Genomic DNA, 25,468 nt, shown 5'->3' with positions numbered 1-25,468 from the left:
GATTTCTGCCATCCAAATAAATTATCATTTACTTATAAAATAGTCTCTGATTTATTTGTTGACTCACGTCTAATTTGGTTTGATGGAATTTTTTTTTCAAAGACAGACTTTTCAAACCTTGTTGCGTTAGAATCACCAGGGATTCTGCGCATTGATTTGTTGAAAATGCTCTGAGTTTGGTTTAGTTTGTTGTCATGTGTACCGAGGTACAGTGAAAAGTTTTCTGTTGCCTTCCACCAATCTCAATGGAGACCCTCGGACTATCTTTAATCGGACTTCATCTTGTACATAAACGTTATTCCCTTTATCCTGTATCTGTGTAGGAAGGAACTGCAGATGCTGGTTTAAACCAAAGATAGACACACAAAAAGCTGGAGTAACTCTGTGGGTCGGGCTGTATCTCTGGAGAGAAGGAATAGGTGACGTTTCGGGTCGGGTCTGAAGAAGGGTCTCGACCCGAAACGTCACCTATTCAAGAGTCAAGAGTGTTTTATTGTCATATGTCCCAGGTAGAACAATGACATTCTTACTTGCTGCAGCACAACAGAATATGTAAACATATTAAATAATATAACAAAAACTCAGAAAAAAAAGAACAAAAAAAAATTTAGAACGGAGACGAGGAAACACTTTTTCTCACAGAGAGTGGTGATTCTGTGGAATTCTCTGCCTCAGAGGGCGGTGGAGGCCGGTTCTCTGGATACTTTCAAAAGAGAGCTAGATAGGGCTCTTAAATATAGCGGAGCCAGGGGATATGGGGAGAAGGCAGGAACGGGGTACTGATTGAGGATGATCAGCCATGATCACATTGAATGGCGGTGCTGGCTTGAAGGGCCGAATGGCCTACTCCTGCACCTATTGTCTATTGTCTATAACAGTGCAATAATAATAATAATAATAATAGTCTCTTGTAGTTCATAGCTTATATGAGGTTGTAGTGTTTAACAGCCTGATGGCTGTTGGGAAGAAGCTGTTTCTGAACCTGGATGTTACAGTTCTCAGGCTCCTGTACCTTCCTCCCTGATTCGATTTCTCCAGTGACGCTGTCTGACCCATTGAGTTACTCCAGCTTTTTGTGATAATAGACAATAGACAATAGGCGCAGGAGTAGGCCATTCGGCCCTTCGAGCCAGCACCGCCATTCAATGTGATCATGGCTGATCATCCCCAATCAGTACCCCGTTCCTGCCTTCTCCCCATATCCACTGACTCCCCTATTTTTAAGAGCCCTATCTAGTTCTCTATTGAAAGCATCCAGAGAACCTGTCTCCACCGCCCTCGGAGGCAGAGAAATTCACAGACTCACCACTCTCTGTGAGAAAAAGTGTTTCCTCATCTCCGTTTTAAATGGCTTACTCCTTATTCTTAAACTGTGTGGCCCCTGGTTCTGGACTCCCCCAACATCGGGAACATGTTTCCTGCCTCTGGTGTGTCCAAACCATTAATAATCTTATATGTTTCAATGAGATAGCCTCTCATCCTTCTAAACTCCAGAGTGTACAAGCCCAGCTGCTCCATTCTCTCAGCATATGACAGTCCCGCCAACCCGGGAATTAACCTTGTAAACCTACGCTGCACTCCCTCAATAGCAAGAACGTCCTTCCTCAAATTAGGGGGCCAAAACTGCACACAATACTCCAGGTGTGTAATGTAGTCCGTAATGTAATGACATGTAATTGTAATTTGTAATAATAACACTCTCAGCCTTTCTATCACCCTCATCAGCAGGAATGAGTAGCGTTGAAAGTGTGCTCCTAATTGATGGGGCAGAGCAAGGTGAAGATTAACAATGATGTCAGTGCGTCTGTCAGTCACAGTATTTAAAATCGAAGGTGATAAACACTCAATTTGTGGCATATTTGAGGGCAAGTCTTAAGGAATTTATAACCCTGTATAATTCTCTGGTGTCAGGGTCAAAAAGAAAGTTAATTGAAGAAGGTTTGATCTAATGTAGCATTACAGTCCATTTAATATTAATCAAAATAATGAAAGATCTCGTTTATAACAAGGTGGATGATTTACCTTTGCCTGTTGCGTTCTGTACTTTGATTACCCTCGATGGCATGTGTACTTTAATGGCATCTTGTGATGAACCTGTTTGTTTAGCATCTAATTAATTCACATGTTTTATCAATAATGTTTTATTATGAATGTTGAATGTTTTATGTGTCATTCCTAACTGTCACTGTATGTCATGTTGTCACTTGCGGGCAGAGCACCAAGGCAAATTCCTTGTATGTGAACACTTGGCCAATAAACTTATTCATTCATTCATCCATCTATGCCAAGGGGTGTCAAACCCGCGGCCCGCAAAGGGTCCGATACGACCCGCGGGATGATTTCCCCGATGCCAGAACGGGCTGCAGCTGTTATTGGTGCTGGATCGGAGCGTGTTCACATGTGCACGCTTGATCCGGCGCGCAAGAAGTCGCATTTTGCCAGTGACCTAATATGAGTTAAAATGAGTTTGACGCCCGTGTTCTGTGCCAAAGAAACAAAGTGCTGGAGGATCTTCAGCATTTTGTGTCTATCTTCTGTACAGATGTGCTAAGCATTTATTTCAAGAGGGCTTGTATACAAAAACAGGGATGTAACGCTGAGGCTCTATAAGGCACTGGTCAGGCCGCATGTGGAATATTGTGAGCAATTTTGGGCACCATATCTGAGGAAGGATGTGCTGGCTCTGGAGAGGGTCCAGAGGAGGTTCACAAGAATGATCCCAGGAATGACAGCACTGGGCAAAGTATCCAGAGAACCGGTCTCCACCGCCCTCTGAGGCAGAGAATTCCACAGACTCACAACTCTCTGTGAGAAAAAGTGTTTCCTCGTCTCCCTTCTAAATGGCTTAACCTTTATAAGACGTACGGGTTTGTTGGTTAATTGGCTTAATTGTAAATTGTCCCGAATGTGTGTAGGATAGTTTCGTTTAGTTCAGAGATACAGCGCAGAAACAGGCCCTTCGGCCCACCGATAGTGCTGGTGTGCGTGGACCGCTGGTCGGCACAGACTCGGTGGGCCGAAGGGCCTGTTTCCGTGCTGTATCTCTAAACTAAACTAAACTAAACTAAACTCAGCGGTTTGGGCAGTGCCTGTGGGGGTAACGGGGAGGTGAAGTTTCAGGTCAAGTTAAGCCAAGTGAGTTTATTGTCATGTATCCCTGATAGGACAATGAAATTCTTGCTTTGCTTCAGCACACAGAACATAGTAGGCATTTACTACAAAACAGATCAGTGTGTCCATTTACTATAATATAAATATATACATACATGAATAATAAACTGATAAAGTACAAATAACAGATAATGGGTTATTAATAATCAGAGTGTTGTCCGAGCCAGGTTTAATAGCCTGATGGCTGTGGGGAAGTAGCTATTCCTGAACCTGGTCGTTGCAGTCTTCAGGCTCCTGTACCTTCTACCTAAAGGTAGCGGGGAGATGAGTGTGTGGCCAGGATGGTGTGGGTCTTTGATGATACTTCCAGCCTTTTTGAGGCAGCGACTGCGATAAATCCCCTCGATGGAAGGGAGGTCAGAGCCGATGATGGACTGGACAGTTGTCTGGGGCCCTTCTCCAGGGTAAAGGGTGTTTTTGTTTCAGCGCGGGAAGTTTTTCATTCAAGCAGTGAGAGTTATTGATCAAAAATAAATAACTTCTTGTGCTTTTAATTAAATGAACGTTCCAGGTGAATTATCTGTAGGCCTTTTAGCCTCGCTAAATTTCTTTGACCTTGCTATGTTTATTTACATGCCACTTAATTAGTGGTGTATAACGAAGAGATTGGAAACAATTTGTGGCAAATCTATTTAGCGAAGAATTTCAACGATCAATAAAGTGATTAAATAGAAACCACCGCATCAAAAAAAATGCCTTTTGAAATTACCTAAACGTTATTTCCTAAAAAGGCAGATTTATTTGTATGGTGTCGTTTAGTTTACAGATACAGCGTGGAAACAGGCCCTTCAGCCCACGGAGTCCGCACCGACCAGTGATGCCCGCACTTTAACACATTACGGACAATTTACTCTTTATACCAAGCCAATTAACCTACAAACATGTACATCAAGGGCGATCACGGTGGCGCAGCGGTAGATTTGCTGCCTTACAGCGAATGCAGCGCCAGAGACCCGGGTTCGATCCCGACTACAGGTGCTGTCTGTACGGAGTTTGTGCGTTCTCCCCGTGACCTCCGTGGGTTTTCTCCGAGATCTTCGGTTTCCTCCCACACTCCAAAGACGTACAGGTTTGTAGGTTAATTGCCTTGGTAAATGTAAAAATTGTCCCTAGTGTGTGTAGGATAGTGTTAGTGTGCGGGGATCGCTGGTCGGCGCGGACCCGGTGGGCCGAAGGGCCAGTTTCCGTGCTGTAGCTCTAAACTAAACTAAACTTATCTTTGGAGTGTGGGGGGAAACCGAAGATCTCGGAGAAAACCCACGGGGAGAACGTACAAACTCCGTATAGACTAGCACCCGTAGTCAGGATCGAACTCTGGTCTCTGGCGCTGTAAGCGCTGTAAGGCAGCAACTCTACCGCTGCACCACTGTGGCCTTGCCCTGCCTACAGACAGAGACAGCAGTCCAGTACTGTGTGTTTTAAATGGTTCATAATAGCCTGGAATGGGAAACTGCATTAATCTTCCACCTATTTTAAACGGCCTATTGTTGAGATTAATAGTTCAGCGGGGGGGGGGCAATTTGTAAAAGGTGGACATTGTTGGTTTTGTGTTAATCGGCTGTTTTTCCTTAATAGGGAAATGTAATTAAACTTCTCGTTGAAACACTCATTAAATTTATTCAACCCTTCAATTGATTAGAAGATGGACACACAATGCTGGAGTAACTCAGTAACCACGTTTCGGGCCGAGACCCTTCTTCAGACTGAGATTCAGGGGAGAGGGAAACTAGACATGTGAAGAGGTACAAAGAACAAATGAACGAAAGGTAAGAAAAAGGACAAATCAGAGTCAGCAATGATAATCAAGGAAAGGTTGAGCCCACAATGGTCCATTGTTGGCTGTGGAGAAGGTGAAACAGTGAAAGTGAGCAGGACGTCAATGAAACTAGTCGGATGACTAGACAATAGACAATAGACAATAGGTGTAGGAGTAGGCATTTCGGCCCTTTGAGCCAGCACCGCCATTCAATATGATCATGGCTGATCATCCCCCATCAGTACCCCGTTCCTGCCTTCTCCCCATATCCACTGACTCTGTTATCTTTAAGAGCCCTATCTAACTCTCTCTTGAAAGTATCCAGAGAACCTGCCTCCACCGCCCCGGCAGAGAAATCCACAGACTCACAACTCTCTGTGTGAAAAGGTGTTTCCTCTTCTCTGTTCTAAATGGCGGGGGGTGGGGGAGGGGCAGAGAGAGGGGGAAGATCAGAGTGCTGTGTTGCCGATGATGGAGGGGGGGGGGGGGCTGGAGGGGGGGCGGAGGGGGGGGGGGGGGGGGTTGGAGGGGGGGGCGGAGGGGGGGGGGGGGGGGGTGGATGAACAACAGGTGACGAGAAAAGACCAGGAAAAGACCGGTACCCATCAAGTCCGGCAACAATGACCTCTGGCAACATCGGTGCTTGGTAGGTCCACGTGAAGGTGTGATCTCAAGAGAAACAATGTTGAGAACTGTAGAACTGATAAAGTGACTGGACTTTAGACTAGAGATACAGCGGGGAAACAGGCCCTTCTGGCCCACTGAGTCCGCACCGACCAGCGATCCCCCCGTACACCAGCACAATCCTACACACACCAGGGACAGTTTACAAACTTACCAAAGCTAATTAACCTGCAAACCTGCACGTCTTTGGAGTGTGGGAGGAAACCGGAGCACCCGGAGAAAACCCACGTGGGTCACATGGGGAGAACGTACAAACTCTGTACGGACAGCACCCGTAGTCGGGATCGAACCAGGGTCTCTGGCGCCGTGAGGCAGCAACTCTACCGCTGCGCCACCGTGTCGCACCACAGTGGAAGGGGGCAAGGAACTAGGGAGGGGCAAGGAGGGAGGGGGGTAGTGTTTAGATGAAGTTACTGAAAATTAGAACATTGAAGAGAGGAAAAAATAGTGAGAAATTGGTCTTCAAAAAATAGTGATTTTGAGGGTAGAGAAACTAGGCCTCGATTTATAAACCCATTTATGAAACGATTCCTCCGGGAATCTAGGATTCTCACAGTATTGTACTGAAGCATCAGGATAGAGTCTGTTCTTAAAATCTCTGGAGTGTTAGTTGAACCAAAAAAGTTGTGTGCCAGAGGAAGGAATGATCGCAGCTGACATCTTAATAGCAAGCACTTGTTCTGAGTTAATACGTCTGCGTTAGTGGAATAAAATGTGCAATCATGCTGATATCTTATAAAGAGTCCACTGTGATCTCCACAAAGATAACTTGGGCAAGGCTTTTAACCATGTGTGCTGGCTTGCATTAGTTTTTCATCTGCGATTCAAAAATAGGTAGACACTGGAGTAACTCAGCGGGACAGACAGCATCTCTGGAGAGAAGGAAGGGGTGACGTTTCGGGTCGAGACCCTTCTGCATAAGGGCCAGCTCTGCTAGGCGGAGGAGGGTGTTAGTCGAGGTAAATTGGCTGGTTCTGCAGTCAATAGACAATAGACAATAGGTGCAGGAGTAGGCCATTCGGCCCTTCGAGCCAGCACCGCCATGCAATGTGATCATGGCTGATCATCCACAATCAGTACCCTGTTCCTGCCTTCTACCCATATCCCCTGACTCCGCTATTTTTAAGAGCCCTATCTAGCTCTCCCTTGAAAGCATCCAGAGAATCGGGCTCCACAGCCCTCTGAGGCAAAGAATTCCACAGACTCACCACTCTCTGTGAGAAAAAGTGTTTCCTCGTCTCTGTTCTAAATGGCTTACTCCTTATTCTTAAACTGAGGCCCCTGGTTCTGGACCCCCAACATCGGGAACATGTTTCCTGCCTCTAACGTGTCCAAGCCCTCAACAGTCGTTATTCCAACATAGTTATTCCATGAGAGGAATCGATCGGGTAGATGCACAGAGTCTCTTGCCCAGAGCAGGTGAATCGAGGACCAGAGGACATCCGTTCAAGGTAAAGGGGAAAAGATTTGATGGGAATCTGAGGTGTAACTTTTTCACACATAGGGTGGTGGGTGTATGGAACGAGATGCCAGAGGAGGTAGTTGAGGCTGGGATCACCCCAATGTTTCAGAAGCAGTTAGACATGGATAGAACAGGTTTGGAGGGATGTGGACCAAACGCAGGCAAGTGGGACTAGTGTAGCTGGGACATGTTGGCTGGTGTGGGCTAGTTGGGCCGAAGGGCCTGTGTCCATGCTGTGTCACTCTATTCATTCTCTACGTCATTTCAAATATGATTTAACTCAAAATGTGTTATTCTTGGTATGACAAACTCATTGTTTCGAAGCAGAAACCGAGGGAAGGGTTTTGTGTGGGAGAGAACACGGTGACAGGAGAGTCTAGGACCAGAGGGCGCAGCCTCAGAATTAAAGGATGTTCCTTTCGGAAGAGAATGAGGAGACATTTGTTTAGTCAGAGGGTGGTGAATCTGTGGAATTCATTGCCACAGAAGGCTGTGGAGGCCAAGTCAGTGGATATATCTGTAAGGCAGAGATAGATAGATTCTTCTTCTTCTTGTCGAGCCACACACAAGATTAGACGTTGTCCTGCTGGAGCTGAAAACACGTCTCGGCATCTGCACACGTTGGTGTCTGTCTTGTCGCTTCTTGTGCTTCTTGTGGTGGTGGAAAGATCGGTGGAAACAGGGCCGCGATCGATGTGAACGCTCTTTCCTTGACCCCAGATAGATTCTTGATTAATATGGATGTCAGGGGTTATGGGGAGAAGGGAGGAGAATGGGGTTAGGAGGGAGAGACATATCAGCCATGACTGAACGGCGGAGTAGACGAGATGGGCTTTTATTCTGCTCTGAAATCTTATGAACCTATGAAGATAGCGGATAACAAGAGGCAAAATGGTACAAATACAGCTGAAATAAAGAGAAAACAATTGCTGAGCGACAGCTGTAGGTCAGGTGGGAAAGTGGTGCAGCGGGTAGAGCTGCTGTCTCCCAGTGCCGGAGAGCCGGGTTCAATACTGACCTCAGGTGCTGTCTGTGTGGTGTTTGCACGTTCTCCCTGTGACCGCGTGGGTTTCCGGCGGGTGCTCCAGTTTCGTCCCACACCCCAAAGACGTGCTAGTCTGTAGGTTAATTGGCCCTCTGTGTATTGCCCCCTAGTGTGTAGGGAGTGGATGAGAAAGTGGGATAACATAGAACTAGTGTAAAGGGCCTGTCCCACGAGCATGCGACTGCATGCGGCAAGCGCGACCAAACCGGAAGCTGGGGCCGCGCGGGGTCTGTGCGGAGGTCGAGTGATCCCCGTACAGAACCTGTCCCACGACCATGCGACTGCATGCGGCGAGCGCGACCAAACCGGATGCGGGAGCCGCGCAGAGGTCGAGTGATCCCGTACGAGTTGACGTGAAGTTCGAGCGAAATTCGCGCTAGGCGTACCACGTCAAGACGCTGCGCACGCCCGTCGAGACGCTGCGTACGCCGTCGAGACGCTGCGCACGCCCGTCGAGGCTCTGCGTACGGCCTCAATGCGGCTGCGGGCCAGCAGGCTGTTGCCGCACGGAATTTTGGACAGTGCCAGTTTTTCGGAGCCCTGCACGATGTCGGGACCAGCTCCGCACAACTCCATACGGCTCCGGCGATCGAAGTGGGACCGGCCCCGCGAGGCCGTACGGCTCAAGCGACCACGTTAGGTCGTGCTTGCCGCATGCAGTCGCATGCTCGTGGGACAGGCCCTTAAAGTTGCTATGGGAGAGTTGCCAGAGGAGGTGGTTGAGGCTAATACAATATCAACGTTTAAAAGACATTTGGACATATACATGGATAGGAAAGGTCCAGAGAGAATGAGACAAATGTGGGCAAATAGGACTATCATAGATGGGGCGTGGATGAGTTGGGCCGAAGGGCCTGTTTCGGTGCAGTGTGACTCTATTTGCCATTGTTCAGGAAGTGGGTATGTTACCCGAGTGGCGGGTAGGCGCCCGTAAAACTGAGCAGGGACCTTCCACAAGGCCACCACACATCAATGTTTAATTATTCCCAGTGAGGAGCAGTTGGTGAGGGCCTGGAATGCCCTGCCAGGGGTGGTGGTGGTGGAGGCAGAAATGATAGTGGTGTTTAAGAGGCTTTCAGATAGGCACATGGATATGCAGGGAATAGAGGGATGTGGATCACGTACAGGCGATGAGATTACTTTAACATGGATTCATGTTCGTTGTAGGCCGAAGGGCCCATTGTAGGCCAAAGGGCCCAGACATTGTAGGCCCAAGGGCCCAGGCATTATAGGCCCAAGGGCCCAGACATTGTAGGCCAAAGGGCCCATTCCTGTGCTGTACTGTTCTATGTTAGGGTAGTTTATCTGTGGAACTCGTTGCCACAGAGGGCAGTGGAGGCCAAGTCAGTCGATATTTTTAAGGCAGAGACAGACAAATTCTTGATTAGAACGGTTGTCAAGGGTTATGGGGAGAAGGCAGGATAATGGGAGCAGGAGGCAGAGATCAGCCATGATTGAATGGCGGAGTGGATTGGATGGGCCGAATGGCCTAATTCTACTCCTATAACTTGTGTGAACTATGGAAGCCAAGGGAGACTGGGGACTAATAAAACACTCCTAATACAGTTGCTTACTCAGAAGTAAGCAAATTATTATGCCAAAACATCTCATGGAGGAAACGGTTAAACTGTGTGTCTTTGCAAAGCAATGCCCAGTAATCTCTAACTGCATGTTTAGTTTAGTTTAGTTTATTGTCACGTGTACCGAGGTACAGTGAAAAGCTTTTGTTGCGTGCTAACCAGTCAGCGGAAAGACAATACATGATTACAATCGAGCCATTCATTGTACAGAGACATGATAAGGGAATGACGTTTAGTGCAAGGTAAAGCCAGCAAAATCCGATCAAAGATAGTACAAGGGTCACCAATGAGGTAGATAGTAGTTCAGGACTACTTTCTGGTTGTGGTAGGATGATTCAGTTGCCTGATAACAGCTGGGAAGAAACTACCCCTGAATCTGGAGGTGTGTGTTTTCACACTTCTGTACCTTTTGCCCAATTTGGAGAGGGGAGAAGAGGGAGTGGACAGGGTGCGACACGTCCTTGATTATGCTGCTGGCCTTGCCGAGGCAGCGTGAGGTGTAAATGGGGTAAATGGAGAGGAGGTTGGTTTGTGTGATGGTCTGGGCTGCGTCCACAATTCACTGCAATTTCTTGCGGTCTTGGATGGAGCTGTTCCCAAACGGAACGGAACAGTGAAATCCTTACTTGCAGCAGCATAACAGATATGTAAACATAGTACTCTGTAAAACTCATAATAAACAACAAAGAGAAGTTCAGTATATAATAAAAGAAACAGACAAATAAATAGATGATAGTTGTACAAAGTCAAAATTAATGTCCCCAAGTCGATATAGTTCAGAGCTTATTTTAAGGTTGTGGCGTTTAATAGCCTGATACTTGTCACATCTAAGTAAACAGAGTTAGATTTACAAAAGCAACATGTGAGATTATTACTGCTTACCGTTCATTCGGGCAAGAAAACAAAAATAAAAATGGTTGGTGTCCTCAGCCAACTCGGCAAAAGCAGGCGGTTTTCCTTTTGCAAATCTTTCTCTGCCGGATCCCAATTACGGTAAGGAGCTTAGAGCTCCTTTGGATTCCCGGTAACTGCACAAAGCAGTGAATGAGGAGACGCTGCATCTTATTCATGGAGCGTTGCGATGAAAGAGAGCCTGGCTTTGCACAACTTACACACGGGGGCAGACAAACATGCCCTCAGACCCAGCTCTGAATAGCTTCTTCACCAGTCTTTGTTTACCAAGCTAATTGTAAAGTATAAAGCCAGCTTCCATTCACGTTTAAAAACATAATTGCTTGCTAAAAATTTGCTTAAGGCTTTCAATGGGCCGGAGGTCATTTAGGCCTTTAAATCAGGCTCATCATTCAATGACAACACCACTGACCGGGGCCTTAACTCCACAAGTTGATTGCCATATATCCCTTTCAACCTTGGCTAAGGCAGCTTTCTCTACACAGAGTAGTGGTGGTGGGTGCCTGGAACGCGCTGCCATGGGTGGTGGTGGAGGCAGATACAACAGTGGCACTCAAGAGGTTTTTGGATAGGCACATGGACATGCAGGGAACGGAGGGATTTTTATCACTTGTTAATTCGCAGGATGGCAGGACTGTCATCTATCAATTCTATCAACATATGTTGATAGAATGGAGCGGCTGGGCGTGTACTCTGTAGTTTAGAAGGATGAGAGGATATCTTATTGAAACATATAAGATTATTAAGGCTTCGGACACGCTAGAGGCAGGGAACATGTTCCCGATGTTGAGGGAGTCCAGAACCATGGGGCACAGTTTTAGAATAAGGGGTAAGTCATTTAGAACCGAGACGAGGAAACACTTTTTCTCACAGAGAGTGGTGAGTGTGGAATTCTTTGCCTCAGAGGGCGGTGGAGGCCGGTTCTCTGGATGCTTTCAAGAGAGAGTTAGATAGGGCTCTACCTCAGCAACAATGCTCTTCTGTGGCACAACGGGTAGAGTTGCTGCCTCACAGCGCCAGAGACCCCGGTTCAATCCTGACTACGGGTGCTGTCCTTACAGAGTTTGCACGTTCTCCCTGTGACCACGTGGGCTTTCTCCGGGAGCTCCCGTTTCCTCCCACACTCCAAAGACGTACAGATTTACGGGTTAATGGACTTTGGTAAAATTGTACATTTTCCCTAGTGTGTGCAGCAGAGTGCTAGTGATCGCTGGTTGGCCGGACTTGGTGGGAAGTCTAAAGTATAGGACGTATATATGGATGTACTACAGGCTGTGATGTTGCTCTGTTATCAGTTTAGTGTATTGTTGATTATTATATGTTTATCTGTGTACAATTGCATTTTTGATGATACCATATTAATGAGCCTGTCAAGCTGCTACAAGTAAGAATTTCATTGTTCCATTGTAGGGACATATGACATATAAAATTCTTAAAGGATTGGACAGGCTTGATACAGGAAAAATGTTCCCAATGTTGGGGGAGTCCAGAACCAGAGGTCACACAGTTTAAGGGGTATTTAGGACTCAGATGGGGGAAAACGTTTTCACCCAGAGAGTTGTGAATCTGTGGAATTCTCTGTCACAGACGGCAGTGGAGGCCGGATCTCTGGAGGCTTTCAAGAGAGAGTTAGGTAGAGCTCTTAGGACTAACAAAATCAAGGGATATGGGGAGAAGGCAGGAACTGGGTACTGATTTTGATTGATCAGCCATGATCACATTAAATGGCGGTGCTAGCTCAAAGGGCTGAATGGCCTCCTCCTGCAACTGTTGTCTATGTTTCTATGTTAAACACTCTTGACTTTGGGTTTTTTCCCAGATACTAAGGCCGGTAACCCAGTCAACCTTTCCCTGAAACTCTTTGTTCTTAAGCAATCTCGTCAAATTTGTTTTGGATAGGAGATGGTTCAGGCCTGGACTGAAGATGTGTTCCAGGCCGAAACAGGCCATAAATGAGCATCTGTGATGGTCATGAGATTTGGACAAGATTACAAGAAACAAGATGCAGAAAACAAGTTTGGATCTGCCCGACGAGAGGACCTGATCATCGGATGGTCCATAGCGGCGACTACGTAGGGTTTAGTGGCCCCGACCACGGGTGAACAAAGGAGGAGGACTGGCTGAAGTTTGTTGTCTTCCACCGCTGTGAAGAATGCTGTGGTGGATGTTTGTGTTGAATTCTATTGTGTATTGTGTGTTCTTTTTTTAATTGTATCGCTGCTGGCAAATTCATTTCACTGCCCCTTAGTTGGTGCATGTGACGAATAAATTTGCATTGTATCGTATCTTGTCGCATAATAGATTATATAAAGGTGACTATATCAAGGTAGAATTGTCAATGCTTTCAGATCAGTCAGCTAACAGGGTCTTCCTGAATTATCCACATGCCTGCATCTTTTGCCCAGAGTTGGGGAATCAAGGACCAGAGGACATAGGTTCAAGGTGAAGGAGAAAATATGTAATAGGAATCTGAGCAGAAGCTTTACTCAACAAACAAAAGTCTGTAGCCTCCTTTTGCTCTGGTATTTGATTTCATTCGTCACATGTTTAAATTATAATGCAGCTGTATAGGGCTCTGGTGAGACCACATCTGGAGTATTGCGTACAGTTTTGGTCTCCTAATTTGAGGAAGGACATCCTTGTGATTGAGGCAGTGCAGCGTAGGTTCACGAGATTGATCCCTGGGATGGCGGGACTGTCATATGAGGAAAGATTGAAAAGACTAGGCTTGTATTCACTGGAGTTTAGAAGGATGAGGGGGAATCTTATAGAAACATATAAAATTATAAAAGGACTGGCCAAGCTAGATGCAGGAAAAATGTTCCCAATGTGGGGCGAGTCCAGAACCAGGGGCCACAATCTTAGAATAAAGGGGAGCTAATTTAAGACTGATGTGAGAAAAAACGTTTTCACCCAGAGAGTTGTGAATTTGTGGAATTCCCTGCCACAGAGGGCAGTGGAGGCCAAGTCACTGGATGGATTTAAGTGAGAGTTAGATAGAGCTCTAGGGGCTAGTGGAGTCAAGGGATATGGGGAGAAGGCAGGCACGGGTTATTGATAGGGGACGATCAGCCATGATCACAATGAATGGCAGTGCTGGCACGAAGGGCCGAATGGCCTCCTCCTGCACATATTTTCTATGTTTTTATAACATTTTATTTTTAATTGTCTACTAAATATCGTGTTGTTACTGGCGAACAAAGCAAAGGATAATTCTTGTATGTGGACATACTTGGCCAATAAATTTTATTCAATTCAATTCAACTTTTTGAATCACTTTCCTCTGGAAGGCGACTCTGGACTGTCAAAGCTGCCACAGCCAGACATAAAAACAGTTATTTTTCCACGAGTAGTAGCTCTACTCAACAACCAAAAGTCTGTAGCCTCCTTTTACTCTGGTATTTTATTTAATTCACATGTTTAATCAATAATGTTTTATTATTAATGTTTAATGTTTTATGTGTCATTCCTAACCGTCATTGTATGCCATGTTGTCACTTGTGGGCGGAGCACCAAAGCAAATTCCTTGTATGTGAATATACTTGGCCAATAAACTTATTCATTCATTCATTCATTCATTCAAAATGCAGGAGTAACTCAGCGGGTCAGAGAGCATCTCCGGGAAAAAGGAATAGGTGATGTATTGGGTCTGAAGAAGGGTCCCGACCCGAAACGTCACCTATTCCTTCTCTCCAAAGATGCTGCCTGTCCCGCTGAGTTACTCCAGCATTTTGTGTTCATCTTTAAATAAGTCAAACCGAGAAAATAATTGAGGAGGCGTGTCTTTCCAAATGCTATGACAGTTCATTTTATTTCACAGACATAATGTGAAGGCATCGTTTTCTATTGATTACATCCCAAAATTCATGGCACATAGAGAATAAGAGAGAGAGAAACAAAAAAACGTTTGTTCAGTAAGTAATGTTGGCTAGTTAATGAGTTAACACACAGCAGTAAGTCAGCAAGGTAGTGTCCAATTTGATCAATTTAGTTCCAGTTTCATAAGCAACAACTGGCAGTTACTAGATCACATAACCATCAGATAAGGCAATGTCTGAAAGCATAAGAGGAAGGAGAGATGTCTAACGAAAGTAAGACAGCTATCTAAACGTGGTCTGGAGCAAAGGCAAGCATGCACTGCCATGGGTAGTGTTACAAGATGCATAAAGTCAAGAAAGAGTGTGTTCTAAACATTTCCGTCGCAGATTCAACAGAGTCTAGAGTTTTGAACAGTAGGTTTTGAAAACCAGGTTCCCGATGAGATTAGACACAAGTAACTGCAGATGCTGGTTTACAAAACAGACACAAAGTACTGGAGTAAATCAGCGGGTCAGGCAGCAACAATAGACTTTAGACTTGACTTTAGAAATAGAGCGCAGAAACGTGCCCTTCAGCCCAGCGTATCCGAACAAAAAGCTTTTCATTGTACCTCGGTACACGTGACAATGAACTAAACTAAGCTACATATATTAAAACACTGTACACCAACACTATCCTACACACACGAGGGGCAATTTACAATTTAACCGAAGCCAATTAACCGATGAACTTATGCATCTTTGGAATGTGGGAGGAAACCGGAGCACCAGGAGAAAACCCACGGGGTCACGGGGAGAACGTACAAACTCCGTACAGACAGCACCCGTGGTCAGGATCGAACCTGGGTCTCTGGCGCTGTGAGGCAGCACCCGTGCTCGGGGAACACGGCTCCCGAACAAGGTGACGTTTCAGTTCGGGAGCCTTCTTCAGACCCCGAAGGGTCTCATTCCAAAACGTCACCTATCCAATGTTCTCTAGAGGTGCTGCCTGACCCTCTGAGTTACTCCAGCACTGTGTGCTTATTTTCACACAGATAAGATTAGTTGTTTTCCTGGGTAAACTCTAGCTTGGTATCAAGGGTAGATGAGGCAAGAGAAAATTAGTGTCTAGACGTTTTATATCAGCGATGTAAAGTGGCGTGTCAATTTGCTATCACACGCTTTGCATATGATTTATCATTCGAGTTTCACACCTTACTACACCAGGTACACCCCACCAGGTATCCAGGTGTGTATCACAAGGAATCAACCCAGGTAACCTCTGTGAGGGTTCTGCCTGGGTTTGCTTTCACCATTGATATTCACTCTGGCCCATCTAATGCTTTATTTAAAAAAGGAACTGCAGATGCTGGTTTAAATCGAAGATAGACACAAAATGCTGGAGTAACTCAGCGGGACAGGCAGCATCTCTGGAGAGAAGGAATGGGTGACGTTTCGGGTCAAGACCTTTCTTCAGACTTCTTCAGTTTCCGAAGAAGGGTCTCGACCCGAAACGTCGCCCATTCCTTCTCTCCAGAGATGCTGCCTGTCTGTTCCCGCTGAGTTACTCCAGCATTTTGTGTCTATCTTCGTGCCAAATTGTTTACTTCTCGTCAATTTGGGAAAATAATTGGGAAAAATAATTGGGAGAAATTTGGAAAACAATCAAACTTCATGAACAGTAGAGGCAGCGGAAGAGTTTCTGCCTCACAGCGCCAGAGACCCTGGTTCGATCCCGACTACGGGTGCTGTCTGTACGGAGTTTGTACGTTCTCCCCATGACCTGCGTGGATTTTCTCCGGGTGCTCCGGTTTCCTCCCACACTCCGAAGACGTGCAGGTTTGTAGGCTAATCGGCTTGGTATAAATGTAAATTGTCCCTAGTTTGCATAGGATAGTGCTAGTGTGCGGGGATCGCTGGTCGGTGTGGACTCGGTGGGCCGAAGGGCTTGTGTCTGTTCTGCATCTCTAAACTAAACTAAACTAAACTAAACAGGTGCAGACTTGGAGTACTCCTTGTCAATTTGGGGAAAATACTTGTAAGCCGTGAGAAAAGTCATTGTAGTTGTTGAAGGGAAACTATCACAATTCATGAGTACAGGAGTAGAGGTTGTTCTGAGAGTGGCCACAGCGGACAAGATATTGTGGATTATTCAAGCCTCAGTCTATAGACTCGAGCACTGAAATCTGGTGGATCCCAGCAGCAAAACCTGCAACATTACTGAACTGGCCAACGACTGGTTTGTAGTGAGCCAGGGTGTGGAAATTTGCCCAATCTGCTCAGAGATAATCGTTCGACACATTGATTGATTGGATCGCCCCGAGTCCACGCCGACCATCGATCGCCCGCTCGCTCTGGTTCTATGTTACCGCACCTTCCCCCCCCTCCCCCCCCCACCACTCCCCCGGCACACAAGGGGAAATTTTACAGAGGACTAATTAACCTACAAACCCGTTGTGGGAGGAAACCACAGCTGGACAAAACCCTAATGCGAATGCCACACTGACAATAGATAATAGACAGTAGACAATAGGTGCAGAAGTAGGCCCTTCGGCCCTTCGAGCCAGCACCGCCATTCAATGTGATCATGGCTGATCATCCCCAATCAGTACCCCGCTCCTGCCTTCTCCCCATATCCCCTGACTCCGCTATCTTTAAGAGCCCTATCTAGCTCTCTCTTGAAAGTATCCAGAGAACCGGCCCCCACTGCCCTCTGAGGCAGAGAATTCCACAGACTCACAACTCTCTGTGTGAAAAAGCGTTTCCTCGTCTCCGTTCTAAATGGCTTACCCCTTATTCTTAAACTGTGGCCCCTGGTTCTGGACTCCCCCAACATCGGGAACATGTTTCCTGCCTCTAGCCTTACTAATCTTATATGTTTTAATAAGATCCTCTCTCATCGACTGACAGCACTCGAGGTCAGGACTGAACCTAGATCTCTTGCGCTGTGAGGCAGCAGCTCTACCAACTGCGCCACTGTGGCACCTTCACAGTAACTGCTACCAACTCTCATCATGGCCGGAAAATTGCAGCTCCATATAGTATCTTTATTTGACTCCAGCCCCATCCCAGGACATTCACAGCAAGAACCTCCCCTCCCTCTGGACCAAGTATCTAATACACTGAGTTCAGAATTAAAGGGCGCTCTTTTCGAAAGGAGGTGAGGAGGAACTTCTTTAGTCAGAGGGTAAGTTAATCTGTGGATCTCATTGCCACAGAGGGCAGTGGAGGCCAAGTCAGTGGATATTTTTAAGGCAGAGATAGACAAGTTCTTGATTAGAACGGGTGTCAACGGTTATGGGGAGAAGGCAGGAGAATGGGGTTAGGAGGCAGAGATTGAATGGTGGAGTGGATTCCACCCGCTGCACCACTGAGCTGCTTTTCTCTGGTCTTTTTGAAATTGCTTCTTTCCCCTGTGAAAAATTATGATTTTCAAACAATGTTTATTCATATATTTTGTTAATATTTCCCGCTGATAGCAGTGGCTAATGTCAATGCGTGCAGCCTGAATTATTTTTAGTTTACTCCCAGCAGTATGATATCCTCCAGTACTGTCTTCTGAGATAAAGAAAAGAAAAATCACCCAATAGAGGAAGTCATAGACGAAACAAAATGCTGAAAATATTCAGCTAGCTGGCCAATATCATGCAGGCAAAATAGATACTGACTTTCCTTTTCAAAGGCTGAGTTGTGTGTTATTCACTCCAGAGCTTAATTTAACAAAGATTTAAACATTAGCAACAAAAGCTTGCTTGTAGTGTCGAGAAACGTCATCAGATGCCACACTGGAATCATTTTGAGGCCTACTTGCCACTTTAGTTTAGTTTAGTTTGGAGGTACAGCGCGGAAACAGGCCCTTCGGCCCACCGGGTCCGCGCCGACCAGCGATCCCCGCACACTAACACTATCCTACACACACTAGGGACAATTTTTACATTTACACCAAGCCAATTAACCTACAAACCCTGTACGTCTTTGGAGTGTGGGAGAAAAACGAAGATCTCGGAGAAAACCCACGCAGGTCACGGGGAGAACGTACAAACTCCGTACAGGCGGCACCCGTGGTCGGGATTGAACCCGGGTCTCTGGCGCTGCGTTCGATGTAAGGCAGCAACTCTACCGCTGCGCCACCGTGGCCGCCCACTTAGGATGGATGAACTAAACTTTAACTTGAGGTTAGATTTAGAGGAGCCTTAAACAAGGAGGGAAGAAAGTGACTTGGGGAAGTTTATATTTGGGAATGCCAAGGTTTGTGGTGAGGCAGCTGAATTAATTCGAAATGTACACTGTTGTTCTAAAGAGATAGGAGCAGAATCGGGCCATTCGGCCCATCAAGTCTATTACACTATTCAATCATGGCTGATCTATCTTCCCCTCTCAACCCTATTCTCCTGCCTTCTCCCCATAACCCCATACAATAGACAATAGATAATAGACAATAGGTGCAGGAGTAGGCCATTCAGCCCTTCGAGCCAGCACTGCCATTCAATGTGATTATGGCTGATCATCCCCAATCAGTACCCCGTTCCTGCCTTCTCCCCATATCCCCTGACTCCGTTATCTTCAAGAGCCCTATCTAGCTTTGTCTTGAAAGTATCCAAAGAAAGTACTAATCAAGAATCTATCTATCTCTGCCTTAAAAATATCCATTGACTTGGCCTCCACAACAAGAGCTTTTCACTGTACCTCGGTACACGTGACAATAAACTAAACTGAACTGAAACAGCGTTCTGCGGCAATGAGTTCGTCAGCAGATGGGGAAGGCGATGAAAATTGGCCGAGTGTGGCAATCTGTGTCAACTGGAAGCAAAAGGAGTTCAAGTAAAAGAGCGGCAGGGAGAAAATATGAGTGTTCTCATTGACTGCTATATGACAGTTTTGGAGTGAAAAATGTCCCTCTGGGATTAACAACACGTTCGAACCATTGCTACGCTTTTTCTATTTGTTCGTTTCAGGCTGAGAATCTGAGACACAGGATGCTGGAGTCACTCAGTGGGACAGGCAGCATCTCTGGAGGAAACGAATGAGATGACGTTTCGGGTCGAGACACTAGACCCTGCTAGCCTGGAGGAGGTGACAACAAAGCAAACAGAGATAAAATGTAAACGAGGACAGTCCGACTGGTCGGAGAACTGGGAAGGGGGAGGATGGACACAAAATGCTGGAGTAACTCAGCGGGACAGGCAGCATCTCTGGAGAGAAGGAATGGGTGACCTTTCGGGTCGAGACCCTGCCAGACTCAGTGTGAAGGAGGGTCTCGACCCGAAACGTCACCCATTCCTTCTTTCCAGAGGTGCTGCCTGTCCTGCTGAGTTACTCCAGCATTGGTGTGGGAGATTGCAACCTTCACGTGGTCCGCCCTGTTTCTACGAATGCAATCAACCCAGCGCGCACAATCAAATAAGATCAAATAGAACACGTTGTCCGACAACTTTAGGCTGTGCACGCCATACGTCAGTGGAAGACTCCAGCTTTTTGTGCCTAAGGTCAGCACAGGAATGGAAATGGGAAGGGGAAGGGTAGTGATAATGGTTGGTCTGGGAGTTCCAGCAGGCCTTGGCGGATCGAGCGCAGGTTTTCAGCGGGAGAGTAGCCCGGTCTGCGCTTGGTCTCGTCGATGCAGAGCAGGCCAAACCACTGGAACTTCAAGGAATTGGCAAAGAAAAGAGAAAAAAAAAAGATTTGAATTGCCTCAAAGATTGTGATATTCCTATCATCCATACTCAGGTCAGTGTTGATAGCGGAACATCAATAGATTGATACTGTGTGAACATTTACAAAGTCATTGCAAGCTCCAATCCCATCCGCGAACTTGCGATGTTAGTCGTGTCCGTTCTTTATTTTGTGAATAGTCGGAAGCGTAATATTCCCGGTGTGACAAAGGTGAACACCTCACTCATCTGGTGTGAAGATCAAAGCTCTATTGACCCATAAAACAACAGCTCCAGCCAGTCAAAATATGATTTAGAAGCACGTCCTCAGGCCAAAATATTCCCTTCAATAACACAATTACAAAACAGAATGCAACTCAGAATTTTTTACACAAAACTGAATTAAGTGGCTACCTAAACTCCAGCACAAAATTGTACCATTTGCCTTCTTGGAGGTCTAAAGTGGTACAGCTTGTCTTCAAAGACACCAATGGGTCTTCCCTTAGTCACACATAGTCTTCATTGTCCACTTTCTGTTGAAGACAAGAAACAAATTAGATTTAGTGTCGTTTATTGTCACGTGTACCGAGGTACAGTGGAAAGCTTTTGTTGCACGCTAACCAGTCAATGGTTTAGACAATACACGATTACAATCGAGCCATTTACAGGGTACAGATACATGATATGGGAATAACGTTTAATGCAAGGTTAAACCAATAAAGTCCGATCAAGGATAGTCTGAGGTAGACAAAAATGCTGGAGAACTGAAGACAGAAGAAGGGTCTCGACCTGAAACGTTATCTATTCCTCCGCTCCATAGATGCTGCCTCGCCCGCTGAGTTTCTCCAGCATTTTTGTCTACCTTCGATTTCTCCAGCATCTGCAGTTCTTTCTTAAAGGATAGTCCGAGGGTCACCAATAAGGTAGATGGTATTTTAGCACTGCTCTCTGGTTGTGGCAGAATGATTCAGTTGCCCGATAACAGCTGGGAAGAAACTGTCCCTGATTCTGGAGGTGGGCGTTTTCACACTTCTAGACCTTTTGCCTGATGGGAGAGGGGAGAAGAGGGAGTGGCCGGGGTGAGACACGTCATTGATGATGCTGCTGGCCTTGCCGAGGCAGCGTGAGGTGTAGATGGAGTCAATGGAAGTGAGGTTGGTTCGTGTGTCACGGTCTGGGCTGCGTCCACAATTCGCTGCAATTTCTGGCGGTCTTGGATGGAGCTGTTCCCAAACCGAGCTGTGATGCATCCTGATAAAATTCTCTCTAAGGTGCATCTTATTTAATATATACAAAGGTGATCCCTGAAGAGCATTGATTTAAAGTGTAACTTTGCCTTAAACCATAGTTGAGATGTCTGATGATTTGGTGGGTAAATGGACAATTTGGTCCCGTGTTTACAAGCTGAGGTTTCAGGGTGAATAGCTGAAACGTATACCAGAGTAGAACTCGGCTGAACACAGTGGTAGCAAATGCCTCATCAATCTTGTGTGATTGAGAGCCGTTACAACCGCAAGTCCAGGAAAAGCGCAAAGAATGGAGTCTTTGGGATTTAACTTTAGACATCCACTCCTCAGAATCAATCTGATAAAGTATCTGATAAAAGTATCAAGTTCAAGTTCCATTTATTGTCACATAGTCCCTACTGTGAAGATGTGGATTACAAACATGTCCGAGACCCTACATTTGGAAAATATTAGGCTTGTCTTGGCAGAAAAACCAGATCAATTTTTCAAGACATGGACACCCTTCACCGAATTCTTACAAGGATAATATGGCGTAACACAAATTTAAATTTAAATCCGATTCTGGGTTGGGTGAGGTGGGTGGTGAGGGACGAGGGGCAGGTATATCTCTACTTTCATTTTTTCTTTTTTTCTCTCTTATATCTTTATTCACTTTTTGGCCACACTACTTGTGCTTTTTCGAGCTATCTTTTCACGTCTCACCTTTTCCCTCTCTTCTTTCTCTCTTCTTTTCTCTTATTTTCAGGTTAAAAGGTTAAAATTGAAGCTATACAATAATTGTATAATTTTAAATGCCGAATGTTTTATCGTTGTACATTTGCTTCTAATAAAAATAATAAAAAAAATAAAAAAACATTTATTGTCACATGCACCAATTTGTACAGTGAGATTTGAATTACTATTGAATTAGCCATACGAATAAAAAATAACACAACACACGATAGAGTTCAACATAAACATCCCCACACAGCGGAATCAACGTTCCCACTGTGATCCATTCATCCATTCGTTCATCCGCTCATTCACAAGGGTGGCGAATCTGTGGAATTCTTTGCCACAGAAGGCTATGGAGGCCACGTCAGTGGATATTTTTAAGGTGATGATACATAGATTCTTGGTGTCAGGGGTTAAGGGGAGAAGGCAGGAGAATGGGGTTGAGAGGGAAAGATAGATCAGCCATGATTGAATGGTGGACTTGATGGGCCGAATGGCCTAATTCTGCTCCTATCACTTATGAACATGAATTCATACATTCATTCATTTATCCATTCATTCTGCAGACCAAACGGGATCAACATGGCGGTGCACCAGTAGAATGTTTTTTTCAATGGATAACATCTTAAGCATCCGTTCTCTGCTTTAGAGGGCATTGGTCAGGCTGCATTCGGAGCACTGAGTGCATGTCTAGTCACCTTGTTATAGGAAGGATGTGGAGGCTTTGGACAAGGTGCAGAGGTGGTTTGCCAGAGCGATGCCTGGATCAGGGGGTTGTCTTGGTTCTTGGTTTCCTGGTCCTCCAAAAATATTCCAAATGGAATTTAAACTGGAGGTGGCGGAGGGTGGAGTTAAGCAAAAAAGGGTTCTTGGAGAAAAAGAGCTACCTTAAATTTAGTTGCGTCTGGTTGGGTAACTATGGTAGGGTGAAGACTGTTCCATGCTTTAATTGTGCGGGGGAAGAATAAATTGCTGTACACATCTGTCGGGAGCTGGTATCTCAAATTGGATCAAATGCTCCTAATAGGTTTGGGTTTGTTGTAGGTTTGGTAATCTATGTCGAGCTGGCTATTTAACATTTTGTAAAAACAGGTCAAACAGGTGAGCTTCACGTCTGTCTTGGAGAGGGTTCCACCCCGACCAGTGAATTCAGAAGTTTGATAACACTCGCTTCTCTCTCATAGGTGTTAGTAACACATCGAACCGCCTGTCTTTGGACACGTTCGATGGAAGAAATGTTTAAAGGCAGCATAGAACCACAGGGTGTGAGCTCCAGGGAGAGGTTGGACAAGACTTGGATTGTTTTCTCTGGAATGCCAGAGGTTGAGAGGGGAACCTGGTTGAAGTACATACAATTATGAGAGGCGTAGATAGGGTAAACAGTCAGAGTCTTTTGCCCAGAATGGAAAAAAATAAATACAAGAGGGCATCGCTTTAAGGTGAGAGGGGGAGCCACAAGGGATGATGATTGAGGCAGATGGGAAAATGCATTTAAGAGACTGGCGGATATGCATATAAATATGTAGGGAATGGAGGGATAACGGGCAAATCAGAGTTAGTCTCTTCATCATGTTCAGCACATACATTGTGGGCCGAAGGGCCTGTTCTTGTGCTGTTCTGTCCAATGTTCTATGCTGTCTTTTAACATATCCTACGTATGAAATAGTTGAACAATTAAAATAACATTAGGACTTCAGATTGGTTTTGATGCAAAGCTAGCCTGTAAGTATGTTGAAAACCGACAAACTGAATTCTTAGATAGACAAAAGTGCTGGAGAAACTCAGCGGGTGCAGCAGCATCTATGGAGCGAAGGAAATAGGCAACGTTTCAGGCCGAAACAAAACTGAATTCTTGTCGAGTGTACACAATCCTTTTTTGTATTCCAATTTTATTTTTAAAAAATCCCCTTTTAACTTTTCTTCCAAAAAAAAAATCAAGAGTCTCCATACCTTCTTCACATTCATCGATATAGGGTATACGGTCAGTATTATCCTTGTCTTCTTCTGTAAAACATTGTACAATATTCAGTCACATTAGACTTCTTCAATAACTGGCATGTCATTCACAGTGTGCATAATTTAAAAATAAAATGTATCTGCTCCTTTTTCCAGTGTTTCATTGGAACCATTCCCACTGTGACACCCTGGTTTATTGTGGATGATCAGCCATGATCCCAGTTAATGGTGGTGCTGGCTCGAAGGGCCGAATGGCCTACTACTGCACCTATTGTCTATTGTCAATTGTCTATTGTTAATTCATTGTGCCTTCATTAGAGCACAAACTTAGTCCTGAGCTGTAGATACAAGGAACTGCTGATGTTGACCCCAACGTGACCCCACCACTCGCCACATCTTCCCATCTCCCCCCATGTCTGCCTTCCGCAAAGACCGCTCCCTCCGCAACTCCCTCGTCAATTCTTCCCTTCCCTCCCGCACCACACCCTCCCCGGGCACTTTCCGTTGCAACCGCAAGAAATGCAACACCTGTCCCTTCACCTCCCCCCTCGACTCCATTCAAGGTCCCAAGCAGTCGTTCCAGGTGCGACAAAGGTTCACCTGTATCTCCTCCAACCTCATCTACTGCATCCGCTGCTCTAGATGTCAGCTGATTTACATCGGTGAGACCAAGCGTAGGTTGGGCGATCGTTTCGCCGAACACCTCCGCTCAGTCCGCAATAACCTACCTGACCTCCCGGTGGCTCAGCACTTCAACTCCCCCTCCCATTCCCAATCCGACCTCTCTGTCCTGGGTCTCCTCCATTGCCAGAGTGAGCAACAGCGGAAATTGGAGGAACAGCACCTCATATTCCGTCTGGGGACCTTGCGTCCTTATGGCATTAACATTGAATTCTCCCAATTTGGCTAGCCCTTGCTGTCTCCTCCCCTTCCTTAACCCTCTAGCTGTCTCCTCCCACCCTCCCATCCGCCCGCCCTCGGGCTCCTCCTCCTCCTCCCCTTTTCCTTCTTTCTTCCCCCACCCCACCCCCCATCAGTCTGAAGAAGGGTTTCGGCCTGAAACGTCGCCTATTTCCTTCGCTCCATAGATGCTGCTGCACCCGCTGAGTTTCCCCAGCAATTTTGTGTACCTTCGATATTCCAGCATCTGCAGTTCCCTTTTGAACACTGCTGATGTTTAGTTTAGTTTAGTTTAGTTTAGAGACACAGCGCGGAAATGGGCCCTTCGGCCCAACGAGTCCATGCCGACCAGCGATCCCCGCACACACTATCCTACACACACTAGGGACAATTTGCAATTTTACCGAAGCCAAATAACCTACAAACCTGTACGTTTTTGGAGTGTGGGAGGAAACCAGAGCACCAGGAGAAACCCCACACGGTCAAAGGGAGAATGTACAAATTCCATACAGGCAGCACCCATAGTCAGGATCGAACTCGGGTCTCTGGCGCTGTGAGGCAGCAACTCTACCGCTGGGCCACTCTGCCATCGA

At 46.0% G+C, this 25,468-nt stretch overlaps 1 protein-coding gene and 1 long non-coding RNA gene across 2 annotated transcripts in view; one reads left to right on the top strand and one right to left on the bottom strand.

Annotated features, from left to right (window-relative positions):
• The first annotated feature begins 6,057 nt into the window (after positions 1-6,057).
• LOC116976409 lies at positions 6,058-16,531 on the top strand. The gene is made up of 3 exons (XR_004412948.1): positions 6,058-6,069; positions 7,186-7,187; positions 16,417-16,531. It is a non-coding gene; the product is annotated as an uncharacterized LOC116976409 (long non-coding RNA).
• Positions 16,532-20,088: 3,557 nt separating this feature from the next.
• macrod2 (mono-ADP ribosylhydrolase 2) overlaps positions 20,089-25,468 on the bottom strand; it is a 1,179,663-nt gene continuing 1,174,283 nt past the window's right edge. The window contains exons 16-17 of the mRNA XM_033026285.1: positions 23,970-24,023; positions 20,089-20,591 (exon numbers count right to left, since the gene is read on the bottom strand). Coding sequence (XP_032882176.1) covers positions 20,578-20,591; positions 23,970-24,023 — 68 coding nt within the window. The 3' untranslated portion in view covers positions 20,089-20,577. The remainder of the gene's footprint in view (positions 20,592-23,969; positions 24,024-25,468) is intronic.

This window comes from Amblyraja radiata, chromosome 8 (assembly GCF_010909765.2).
Source record: "Amblyraja radiata isolate CabotCenter1 chromosome 8, sAmbRad1.1.pri, whole genome shotgun sequence".
Taxonomy (NCBI): Eukaryota; Metazoa; Chordata; class Chondrichthyes; order Rajiformes; family Rajidae; genus Amblyraja; species Amblyraja radiata.
This window is presented reverse-complemented; position numbering and strand designations above follow the sequence as displayed.